This window comes from Urocampus carinirostris, chromosome 7 (genome assembly GCF_059441175.1).
Source record: "Urocampus carinirostris isolate Australia breed hairy pipefish chromosome 7, RoL_Ucar_1.0, whole genome shotgun sequence".
NCBI lineage: Eukaryota > Metazoa > Chordata > Actinopteri > Syngnathiformes > Syngnathidae > Urocampus > Urocampus carinirostris.
The window spans coordinates 5,881,721-5,894,841 of NC_142355.1; the positions used below are offsets into that span (position 1 = coordinate 5,881,721).

Below are 13,121 nucleotides of genomic sequence, written 5' to 3' on the forward strand. Positions count from 1 at the left end.
TAACGGAATACATGGAACGGCAAAAATGATGTTGGCAAGCTGTTTGGATTGATTTTCATTTTGTTTCCGTCGCATTTTATGTTCGTTTTGCCGGAGATCAGAGAGATCAAAGCCAGGAGAGAAAGCTTACCACGTGTTGTGAGTCATCATTTTATTCATATTTAGTTTCTTTTGTCTTTTATTAGCATATTTGGTATTGGAGTCGCCAAAAGTCATTGAAAGTAATCTAGTTAAAGTAACCCTACCCAACCCTGTTAAGGGCTAGACAAATAAAAATGACTTGACTTGACTTATGAGGAAATGGCAGCATTGCATAAAAATCAGGATCTAATAACCCCGGACACTCTCACCATGAACAGATCTTCTAGCACAGCTGCGCCATCTGTGAAAGTAGGCCCCTTCAGTTTCAAATAGGTGAGTGAACCATCAAATGAAGATCAGGACTGTTCTAAAGAGCATGGACACGTGGTTTGGATTAGGTGTAAATAAATGGATGAACCCTAAAATGATGCACAGCTGCTGTGGAAACATCACATGCAATGCCGGCTGATGGAACCTGTGAAATCCTTTTTATTTACGTTTTTCAGAACCAGAACTAAGGTGAAGCAGCCTTTTTGCATGCTTAAATAAAACAAACGTCCCAATTACAGGGCTGTCCTTTCATATACAGCAGGGGTGTCAAACTCATTTTAACTCGGGGGCCACACGACGGAACAAACATTCTGTCGAGGGCCGGACGAGTAGATTAAAGAGAAAGAAAGAAAGAAAGAAAGAAAGAGAGAGAGAGAGAAAGAGAGAGAGAGAGAGAGAGAGAGAGAGAGAGAGAAGAAAGAAAGAAAGAAAGAAAGAAAGAAAGAAAGAAAGAACAAAAGAGAGAAAGAAAGAACAAAAGAGAGAAAGACAGAAAGAAAGAACAAAAGAGAGAAAGACAGAAAGGGGAACAAAAGAGAGAAAGAAAGAACGAAAGAGAGAAAGACAGAAAGAAAGAACAAAAGAAAGAGAAAGACAGAAAGAAAGAACGAAAGAGAGAAAGACAGAAAGAAAGAACAAAAGAAAGAGAAAGACAGAAAGAAAGAACAAAAGAAAGAGAAAGACAGAAAGAAAGAAAGAAAGCGTAAGAAACAAGTACAGTGTCTTTATGAGAGGCACCTGGCTTTGGCAACATCAAATTGACCTATTTCAACCTGCAGCTTGTTTTTCTCTCGCGCTTCTCTGAGTGTTGTCTCGCGGGCCGGATTCAATCCCTTAGCGGGCCTGATCTGGCCCGCGGGCCGCCTCTTTGACACCTGTGATATAGAGGGTTGGGTAGGATTACTTTAACTGGATTACTTTCAATGACTTTTGGACTACTCTAATACCAAATATGCAAATAAAAGACAAAAGAAACTAAATAGGAATAAAATGATGACTCACAACACGCGGTAAGCTTTCTCTCTTGGCTTTGATCTCTCTGATCTCCGGCAAAACTAACATAAAATGCGACAGAAACAAAATGAAAATAGATCCAAACAGCTTGCCAACATCATTTTTGCCGTTCCATGTATTCCGTTACTCCCCAAGCCTGCACAAAATTTAGTCATTTTATTCATATTTACCGTAAATTCCGGACTATAGAGCGCACCTGATTATAAGCAGCACCCACTACATTTCGGGAGGAAAACTGATTTAGTACATACACAAGCCGCACCTGTATATTAGCCGCAGGCGCCCACATTGAAAAAAACGCAATACGAAATAAACCCTTACCTGATACAGTCTAAAAAAACCCAGCCGGCATAATGAACGGAAAATGATAACAGTACTTAACATTTAATGCAGACCTGCAGAGTCCAGGTGTCCGTTAAAGGTAATCCAAGGAAAAAATTGTATATTTCCAAAAGTAAGGGTGGGAAAAATATATATACACTATTGTCGGCCGCGTCCACAAACACGTGTCACCTTTACTCCACTTCCCGTCAGCCCGCGTTTGCCCCGCCCCTTCTTTCTTATTTGCTCGTACAAAACATATCAGAATAAGTTTCTAAAATAAATACATTACAAAAATATACAGTTGCAAATACATATTATACATGGTTACACATATTTACAAAGAAAGACGGTACACCGAGAGAGTTTTCAAAGCTTTAATAATAATATAACTTTCATCCCAAACCGTGCCTGTGAAGGGTAGCAAAACGCTACTAGAAACACCCTCGCAACACAGTAAACAGCTCTGTTAAAAAAAACATACCGTACTTGTAGTAAGCACGGTAAACCGTCCGCATCTTCCTCCTTATAACTGACGCCATCAAAGGCGTCTTCCGTTGATGTGGGAAAGAGACATTGTCTTATACACGTGGTCCCACGCCCCCCTATTTAAATACAAGCTAGCATCACGTTCGCCAAGTAAGTCCTATATTGAATTTACGGCATAGAGAAAACATGTTTTACTATTCTGTATTTGTAAATATTTTACTCTCCTGGATTTACTACACTCACTGTTGTAAGAAGACCATGGTTACGTATCATTATTGAACGTGATGGCTGCAAGAGAACTTAGGTGAGCTATGCGGCTTTACAGGTATATTTTCCCGGTATCTTGTTTTAGAACGATCTTGATGTTTCTGTGATGAGTCTATTTTTAAACTAAATTCCATTCAAAGTGTTTATTGTCATATGCACAGTAAAGAACCCAGTTTCCCTGCACAATAAAATTGTCCACATAGTTGCCAGCAAAAAATAAAATGGAAACTAAGATATGGTTGGCATTTCTTGAATCCCAAGACTTTAACCTTCCGAATGATATGTGGAACGATGCATTTGAGTGATTGGTGACATCGTACAGACACCGTTTCTAAGGGGGTAATAAGTTGGACTGAACTATCTGACTGTTTTGTCGACGTTCCCATGGTAGCGCCTTATCATCCGGTGCGCCTTATGTATGGAAAATATAGGACCAAAAACTATTTTTGGGGGGTGCGCCCTATAACCCGGTGCACCTTATAGTGCGGAAAATACGGTAATTTCAGCTACATCTTTATTCTTTTACAACAGGCATGTCAAACTCAGTTTGGCTTCGGTGCCAGGTCCAAAATATGTTCTCAGGTGGGCCGGATCAGTAAGAATGCCAAACAAGACATTTAGCCTTGTTTGTATGCTTATTCCTCAGCCAATATTTGTAATAACGGATGATGGGTTATCCTTCAAAAGCACAACAGATTTATTCACAAACAATGGAAAAACACAGTTTTTTTGTTTGGTATTGACTTTGTTAAGATGTTTATTGTTCCACTTGAGTAAAAGCAGCTTTTACATCTGAACCAATTCACCACAGACTTAACACGTATAAACAAACTCAGGTTGGAGCTAGGGCAGCACGGCGGCGCAGTGGTTAGCGCATGTGCGGCACAGTTCATGTCATGGGAACCTCCTGTGTGGGTTCAAATCCAGCTCCAGACATCCTGTGCGGAGTTTGTATGTTCTCCTCGTGCTTGCGTGGGTTTCCTCCGGGCTCTCCGGTTTCCTCCCACATTCCAAAAACATTGTCCCTAGGTGTGAATGCGCGAGCGAGTTGTCTGTCCCCGTGTGCCCTGTGATTGGCTGGCAAGCAGTTCACAGTGTCCCCTGCCCACTGCCCGGAGATGGCTGGGATGGGCTCCAGCCCCCCCGCGACCCTAATGAGGATAAGCGGTACAGCTAATGAGATGAGATGAGGTTGGAGCTATGGTTACAAATATGCTTGCCTCAATTGCAATACTTCTTTGAAATACATAATAATGAAATACAAAATCAGAGTTTTCGTGTTAAATGGGCAATAACATCAGATCAAACTACTAGGCTGGTCCGATTTTTACTGCACAAGCCTATGCAACAAGGACAGTATTAACATCTTTTTTTATCTTCTTCGTTTTCCTTATCCTCACTGTAAAATGTGGACCTGGAGTGCCACGTCCAATTTCGTTGTCACAATATATTCAACCCCTGTTGTAACAATGACAATAAAGGTATATTCTATTCTATTCTATTCTACATTTGGTTTGTATTTATAAAAAACAAAAAAGATCGATAGAAATTAGCGAGGGACTTTCTCATGTTTTATCTGTTCAGAAATTGAAGGTGGGGTGGATTAAACCATCCAACTGGCCAAATCTATGTCATGGCTTTCTAGACCAGGGGTAGGGAACCTATGGCTCGGGAGCCATATATGGCTCTTTTCATGAGTACGTATGGCTCTGAAATAAAATGTAACTATTGCACATCTCTCTGTGGCGTTCCAAAGTCAAGTGATTTCATCCCGATTTTGGTCCATATAAAGCCGAAGCAACTTAATGCAGAAGCTGGATAAGAAACTATTTAAACTGATAAATAAAAACGCTGGCAAACGACTTTGATTGGGTGAACAGTACAGGTGGGCGGATCCCTGCACACAGCGCAAAGCACTTCCATCTCTCTCTCTCTCTCGCTCAGTGCAGTCTACACCGAAAGTGAATACAACCATATGCTTATCGTTTGCAGTCATTTGTGACATTTTTACAAAAGAACTTTGCATGCACATTGTTTTGAAACTGTTATTAAGGGCAAATTTCATGGAAAAAAATGGCCTCAACACTCTTAACTGAAGGTGGAAGACAAATTGTAAATGGCATATTTACGTTGATTTGGGACACAGGATTTGGCATTATTATCTCATCTCATCTCATTAGCTGCACTGCTTATTCTCAGTAGGGTCGCGGGGGTTCTGGAGCCCATCCCAGCAATCATCGGGCATTGGGCAGGGGACACCCTGAACTGGTTGCCAGTCAATCGCAGGGCACACAGGGACAGACAACTCGCTCGCTCATTCACACCTAGGGACAATTTGGACCGGCCAATCAACCTGAATGCATGTCTTTGGAATGTAGAAGGAAACCGGAGTGCCCGGAGGAAACCCACGCAAGCACGGGGAGAACATACAAACTCCGCACAGGAAGTCCGGTAGCTGGATTTGAACCCATACAGCAGGTTCCCAGGACCTTAGAACTGTGCCGCACACGCACTAACCACTGCGCCGCCGTGCTGCCGGCATTATTATCATTTCATACATTTGATTTAATCATCAAATGACGCACAATGAAATAAAATGTGCTGAAGAATTAGCTTTTGTCTAGAGAGCGTGTTTGGCAGTTTTTTCAATTTTGTCTGAATAGATATGATGTGGCTCTCTCAATTTCTTTTTAAAACAGTTTTTGCTTTTATGGCTCTTTGGCTCAAAAAGGTTCCTGACCCCTGGTCTAGACGATTCAGCCGCCCCAAGATAAGAGCATATTTCGATATTTGCAATATGTGACTATAAAGACTATACATGTTTTTGACAATACACAGCTTGGTTGAATTAATTCCACAATGATGTCAGTAAAAGTAAATGAATTTGTGATCAGATGTAGGTAATCTGCTAATTTGACATGTATAAAAATCACCTTTTTTTGTCTCGTGTCTAATATCACAGCTTTTTACTCTGACAGTATTTTTATTTCTACTGGGTTCAAGATTTACAAGGATAGTGTAACATTCTCCTTTAGTGGCGTCATTTATACTACTTCCAGACCAAGATCATGACTCATGGGCTCACTATAAGTTCTTCGACTTGATTCGCACCAGTTCATGGCTTGTGTCCATTTTGTCCTCCTAGGCCTGCTTCTGCTTTTGCCTGTTCTTACCGCGCCAACGCCCCCAAGCCTGTGCACTCCCCTGAGGACTCTTGACGACAATCTGAGCCAGAGGCGACGCTATATGGTGAGAGAATGACGGCATCGTTACGACCACAATACATTAAACATTTCCTTGGGAGTTAAAAACTGCTCAACTGACAGGGTTGGGTAGGGTTACTTTAACTGGATTACTTTCAATTACTTTTGGATTACTCCAATACCAAATATGCTAATAAAAGGCAAAAGAAACTAAATATGAATAAAATGATGGCTCACGACACGTGGTAAGCTTTCTCTCCTGGCTTTGATTTGAATGGTTTGGACTTAGTCAGGTCCAGGGTTGTGTAGGGTTACTTTAACTGGATTACTTTCAATTACTTTTGGATTACTCTAATACCAAATATGCTAATAATAGGCAAAATAAACTAAATAGGAATAAAATGACTCAAATTTGTGCAGGCTTGCGGAGTAACGGAATACACGGAACGGCAAAAATGATGTTGGCAAGCTGTTTGGATTTATTTTTATTTTGTTTCTGTCGCATTTTATGTTAGTTTTGCCGGAGATCAAAGAGATCAAAGCCAGGAGAAAAAGCTTACCACGTGTTGTGAGTCATCATTTTATTCATATTTAGTTTATTTTGTCTTTTATGAGCATATTTGGTATTGGAGTCACCCAAAAGTAATCGAAAGTAATCCAGTTAAAGTAACCCTACCCAACCCTGTCAACTGAGATGGTCAGGTCAGAGTGGCGCAAAATGGATTCCAGAATCCACAATAAGTGTTTTTCCTGAATCATTTGTTGTGTGTTTTCTTCTAAATGAAAACTTGTTTTCAATTTTTTGTTGACAACTGTCAGATGACTGATCTGAAATAATGATTCATCTGAGCACTAATAGCCAGCGTTGGGAGCATTACGGGAAAAGGAATTACCGTAAATTCCGGACTATAAGCCGCTACTTTTATCCCAAACGTTCAACCCCGCGGCTTATTCAGTGATGCGGCCAATTGATGTAACTTTTCTAACAGCCGCCAGCGGCGCTCGAGTTCAAGGCACATGACGGAGCTTGCAAGCTAAATGCAATCGAGCAATACAATAAAGAAGGAAACAGAGCTACTGCACGCAAACTTTACCTTGCGAGCGTGTTGCTAGCGTGTTTTTGAATAAGGGAGCGTGGGACGACGTCTATATGACAAAGCCTCTTTCCCTAAAGGAGGACAACTTTGATGACGTCAGTTTTAGGGAGGTAGATGAGAACGGTTTACCGAGATTTCTGTATGTAGGGTATGTTTTTTTTTACAGACCTGTTAGCTATATTGTGAGCGTGTTGTTAGTAGCGTTTTGCTACCCTTCACAGGCACGGTTTGGGGTGAAAGTTATAATATTTATTATTAAAGCTTTGAAAACTCTCTCGGTATACCGTCTTTCTTTGTAAATATGTGTAATCATGTATAATATGTATTTGCAAATGTATATTTTTTTAATGTATTTATTTCAGACACTTATTCTGATATGTTTTGCACGGGCGAATAAAAAAGAAGAGGCGAAACAAACGCGGGGTGATGGGAAGTGGGGACCGGTAAAGGTGAGCGTTTGTGGACACAGCAGGCAATAGTGGATATATATTTTTTCCACCCTTACCTTTGGAAATATACACTTTTTTCCTTGGAATACTTTTAATGGGACCCGGACTCTGCAGGTCTGCATCAAATCTTAACTACCGGTATCATTTTACGTTCATTTTGCCGGCTGTGGTTTTTGAATTGCGTACTTTATGTTCAGTTAAAATCGCGGGACTCAAAGTAGGGTTTGGATTAAATTTGTGATTGTGTTACATGTTAGCATGCGGCTTATATACAGGTGCGGCTTGTGTAAGTACAAAAGTGGTTATCCTCTTAAAATGTGGTGGGTGCGGCTTATAATCAGGTGCGCTCTATAGTCCGGAATTTACGGTAGGTATTAGTTGCTGTTAGCAGTTATCAATCCATCCATCCATTATCTACACCGCTTATCCTCAGTAGGGTCGCGGAGGGGGGTGGAGCCCATCCCAGCCGTCTTCGGGCAGTGGGCAGGGGACACCCTCAACTGGTTGCCAGCCAGTCGCAGAGCACACAGGGACAGACAACTCATTCGCTCATTCACACCTAGGGACAATTTCGACCGGCCAATTAACCTGATGATGCACGTTTTTGGAATGTGGGAGGAAACCGGAGTGCAAAAACCACGCAAGCACGGGGAGAACATGGAAGGTTGGTAGCTGGATTTGAACCCATGACCTCAGAACTGTGCCGCACACGCGCTAACCACCGCGTCGCCCTGCTGCCCGCTGATAGCAGTTATTCCTTGTAAAAAGTACTATCACGATTAGGAATATCTGGGGAGGATTGATTGTCACACAAATAATCCAGATTGACGAATATATTACCATTTTTTTACCCACTGCATTTTTGCTATTATGATAATACGAGTTTAATATTACCGTAATTTCCGCACTATAAGGCGCACCCAAAAGTCTTAATTTTTTTCAAAAGCTGACCATGCGCCTTATAATACAGTGCATCTTATTTATGGATCAATATTAAATCGCAAGGTTTCGCAATTTACGCAACAGCCGCCGACTCGATTTTCCCCCGAACGCCAAGTAGTACGCGGTGTATGCTGGGATTTATATACCGGCGTTTCATTGGCTAACCAATGTGTCAATCATCATTTGAATCGATCGCTATTGGCTAAAGTTATTCGGGGCCTCAGATTGACTAGAGGGCCGAAACAAACCCTGCAATTGGCCGAAAAATATGTGTCAATCATCCGTTAAATCGATCGCTATTGGCTGAAGTTATTCGGAGCCTTGGATTGGCTAGAGGGCCACAACAAACCCTGCAATTGGCCGAAAATGATGTGTCAATCATCCGTTATATCGATCGCTATTGGCTGAAGTTATTCGGAGCCTTGGATAGGCTAGAGGGCCGAAACAAACCCTGCAATTGGCCGAAAAAGATGACTGAATAGCAAGCTTGCTAAAGTACGCCATAAAGAAACATGTTTCATTAGTCTGTATTTGTAAACATTTTACTCTCCTGGATTTACTTCACTCACGGTTGTAAGAAGACCATGATTGCGTATCATTATTGAACGTGAGAACTTAGGTGAGCTATGCGGCTTTATATTTTCCCGGTATCTTGTTTTAGAACCATCTTGATGTTGCTGTGATGAGTTGAGTGAATTAAACTCAATTCCAAGTGTTTATTGTCATATGCACAGTAAAGTTGCGAGCGAAAAAGAAAATAGAAACTAAGGAATGGTTGGCATTTCTTGAATCCCAAGACTTTAACCTTCCGAATGATATTTGAAATGACGCATTTGAGTGACATCGTACGGACACCGCATCCGCACGTGTCTACGACACGTATTTGCTTCTTTGCAAGCTTCGGGAATGTTAAGGGGGTAATCAGTTGGACTGAACCATCTGACTGTTTTGTCGACGTTCCCATTGTAGCGCCTTATAATCCGGTGCGCCTTATCTATGGAAGATATAGGACCAAAAACTATTTTTTGGAGGTGCGCCCTATAACCCGGTGCGCCCTATAGTGCGGAAAATACGGTACATACACTGTACACCCAACTAAAGAAGAGCAATTTAATGGTAAACGATCAAGAAATCATTATTAACTTAACATTAAGACTATTTTGTGCTTTTTATAATCCATGTTGTGAAAAATATGGTACTTGAATCTCCCTCATATTTTTTTTATTTCTTACCGTCTCTATATGGTAAAACCTTATCTTGTCCACCTATGTCTGACTGTTTTTCTCCATCATATAAACAATCATCAACCTGAAGCTTTCGTCTCATGTCCAGGTGTCTCTGGATTTCCTTCAGTGCCTATTTGCTTCCTGCCTTTGTCAGGTTGTTGTCGCTTCGGTGTTTATTACATGTACGTGTCATCGTTTTTGTTCATGTCAGTTTTGGTTTGTTTTCGACTTTGTTCCTTGGATTTGGCTAATTAAGCATTTATGCTGCTTCCTGTCCCTGTTTCCACGTGCCTTGGTCATCGTCAGTCAGCTGGCTGTAATAGTGTCATAGGTTTTATATATAAAAAAAAAATTATGCTAATTGACCACAAGGAAATATTTTCTCGATGAATCACAAACTTTTAGCGTTCTCTTTGTGTTGCAGAAGCACAATTTTCCAATCAACTACACCATCAGGGTCCAACATGAGGAAGTTTTTAAGCTATCAAACATCAGCAAAATTGTAAGTGCTGTCGTTTGCCACTTGATTCTAAATTTCTTGTTTTTGTATTTGTTTTTGTTGAAAATTGCTCAGCTCTTCTTCCTTCTCTTTTAGAAGTTATGGGTGGGCAACTTGGAAGAGGTTCACCTCCAGAGAATGTGGTTCCTGGTTAACCATGGCGTTTTAAAAAAGGTAAGCATTCATCTTTGAGGTTACAGTTAATACGGATCCAACATTTTGAATGTGAAGGATATCGGTGATATTATGTGGAACCGACAAAAGATCTTTGAACTTTACAAAGCCCGCAAATAGCCGTTGAATTGCAGTTTAATTTACAATTGTGAATTTAGGGACATAGAAACACTTCCTTTTTATTGCATAAACAAACAAAACAGTGGTGTTAGTGATAACTATCCATGGCTTTGCAATGGATTCAAAGTTGTTTGACGGGGAGGAAGCAATATGTAAAAACGGGAGAGTTGTCATCCAAATACTTGGACATCTGTTGTGGAGTACCACAGGGTTCTATCCTGGGTCCAAAGTGATTTAATCTATATCTTAACGATATTTTTAATGTTTCAAAACTATTGAAAATAGTAAAATTTGCAGACGACACTAACATTTTCTATTCAAATGATAACCATATTGATTTGGTAACCTGTATTCATCGTGAACTAATTAACCTAAAAGTATGGATGGATATGAATAAATTATCTTTAAATTTAAATAAAACCAAAGTAATATTCTTTGGTAATCGCAAGGCAAATCAAAATTTAGAAGTAAAAATGGATGGTGTCACAATAGACATTGTATCAGAAATTAAGTTCTTAGGGGTCATAATAGACAATAAATTAAGTTCTAAAAGCATTTCAATAATCAATAAAGCCAAATTCATTTTAAACTATAATGCATTGTATTCATTATATTGTTCTTCAGTTCTTCCATACTTAACATATTGTGCAGAAGTCTGGGACAATAATGACAAAAGTTCACTACAGCCCCTTTTTATCCTCCAAAAACGTGCAATTAGAACCATACACAGTGTAGAATATCGGGATCATACTCATATTTTATTCCTGCAGTCCAAATTATTAAAATGAGATGATTTAGTAACATTTTTCACTGCACAGCTGCTATTTAAGGTCAGAAAAAACATAGTACCAGAAAACATCCGTAAATTATTCATTCGGAAAGAGGGAAATTATAACTTAAGGGGCTGTCGTGAATTCATAATCCCAAAGGTGAGAACCACTAGGAAAAGTATGTGTGTGTCTGTGGGTGGAGTCAAGCTTTGGAATGGTTTGCAAGACGAGATCAATCGGTGTCCAACTATTCACTTTTTCAGGTTTAGATACAAAGGAACATTCCTGGCGGAATACAGAGATGAGGAGGGTGGGGTATGAGTGCTGCGGGAGATTGTGTTATTGTTGTTATTCTTATATCAAAACTGTTATTATTAATATCATTACATTTGTTCTTATATGATAATATAAGCATTTGCTTCTTACTACCCCTTTTCGAACATGTTATATAACGTTATTTTGTTGTTGAGTTATTGTTTTTTTAATTTTATTTTGATGTTCGAATAAAGTTTTCATTCATTCGTTCATTCAACTACTGTGAACAGTTTTTGACAAGAAAACATGTCTGGTGGGCCGACTTGTTTATGACTTTTAATTGAAAACAAAAGGAGACCAAACCAACCTTCGGGATCTTTGAGGGCTGTGTTGTAAGACCAAACATACAAATCTGGGTAGCCTAATATAACAACTTGGGAATCAGAATCAACCAAGTGAGGTATAAATGCTACAGTCACAATCAGTGTTACCTCTAAGCTGCGTGCGTGCGCAATTGCGCACTGCTCGCACGTTCTCAGCGCACAAGAAAATCTAGCCAGCGCACAAAAATCAGGGCTCAAAATTACTAATTAAGAAGCAACTTAAGTCAAAGTTACAGTGCATGAAGGTAAAAACACAAGGGTTCCCCTGTGTCCTAAATGCGGTATTTTGAAGTCGAGTCAAAGTAGAATAAAGTTAAGTAAAGTTAGTAGAGTTGGTCGAGAACCGGCTTCTTCGGCTCGGCTCACTTAAAGCAACCGGCTCTTTCGGGTCCTAAACGGCTCTTCGGGTTATTTTTGCTTCTTTAATCCCAACATGACCAAATATTATGTAAAATTATGCACAAACTGACTTAAAGTAAGGGGGGAATAGAAAAAAAAGGAAAAACTACCAAAATGAAAAAGTAGTGAAAAGCGGAGAAAAAAAGAAACAAAAGGAAGAGAAGAAAGAAGGAAAAATTTAGAAAAACAACAGAAAAAAAAAAGAAAGAAACAAAGGAAAAAAGGAAATAGAGAACAAAAAGAAAAAAGTAACAGCTAGGAAAAAATAAACACAATGAGATTTTTTTAAAGGAATTTGAAAAAAAGTGGAAAAAAAACACGGAAAAAACAAGAAAAAGTTTGTGTTGCATTCAAATAATTTCCAATTATATCAAGTGATTCTTGTTGCCAACATTGTACTTCCACTAAAAATGTGATTAAATACAGTTGTGTATCGTGCAACCGACTAAATAAACCCCCAAAAATGTTAATATCATGCGACAAAAGATATCAGGGAAAAAAAAGAAATGGAAATCTTGTGAAAGAATTGTAAAAACAACCTTTGCAATAATACATGAGTCAATTCATTCAAACGTGAAAATTCTTTTTGCATTGCCGGAAATTCAGCAAAATGTAACTTGATCGCAAGTTTTGGACATGTTTGATAATGGATTAATTGCCACACTTGGGATTGCTGTTGCTCACTGTTGTTTCAAGCCTTGCTCACCGACTTTGCGTGAACGCTCAGACCCGTGGAAAATTACAAGGAACATTGGTCACAGGAACAAATATAACAAGCAAAAATGGTAAACATCATGAGCACCCTATTGCTCCCAATTTCTTTTCCATCTGGCAATCATGCCTTAAAGTGCATTCTACATCGAGTACAACAGAACCACATGTTTTGGGTAAGAACATATCTACCAAGCTATGACACAAAGTCATTTGGCCCCCAAAAATGACGCTGGTTCATAGAAAAACATTCTCTCCTTTTTGATCCCAATCATGGCAAACTCACAGACTACAAAGACAATGTCTCGAACAGACACATGGCTATTACATCCCAGCTCAAGGAAGGTCTGAGAAACCACTTCCTCGTCTTTCTAGCGGTAAAATTGGAGAT

At 39.7% G+C, this 13,121-nt stretch overlaps 1 protein-coding gene across 2 annotated transcripts in view; it reads left to right on the forward strand.

Moving 5' to 3' along the window:
• il34 (interleukin 34) overlaps positions 1-13,121 on the forward strand; it is a 154,872-nt gene that overhangs the window by 104,619 nt on the left and 37,132 nt on the right. For both annotated transcript variants that reach the window (XM_088339168.1, XM_088339169.1), the window contains exons 3-5: positions 5,648-5,751; positions 9,844-9,921; positions 10,015-10,092. In XM_088339168.1, coding sequence (XP_088195294.1) covers positions 5,648-5,751; positions 9,844-9,921; positions 10,015-10,092 — 260 coding nt within the window. The remainder of the gene's footprint in view (positions 1-5,647; positions 5,752-9,843; positions 9,922-10,014; positions 10,093-13,121) is intronic.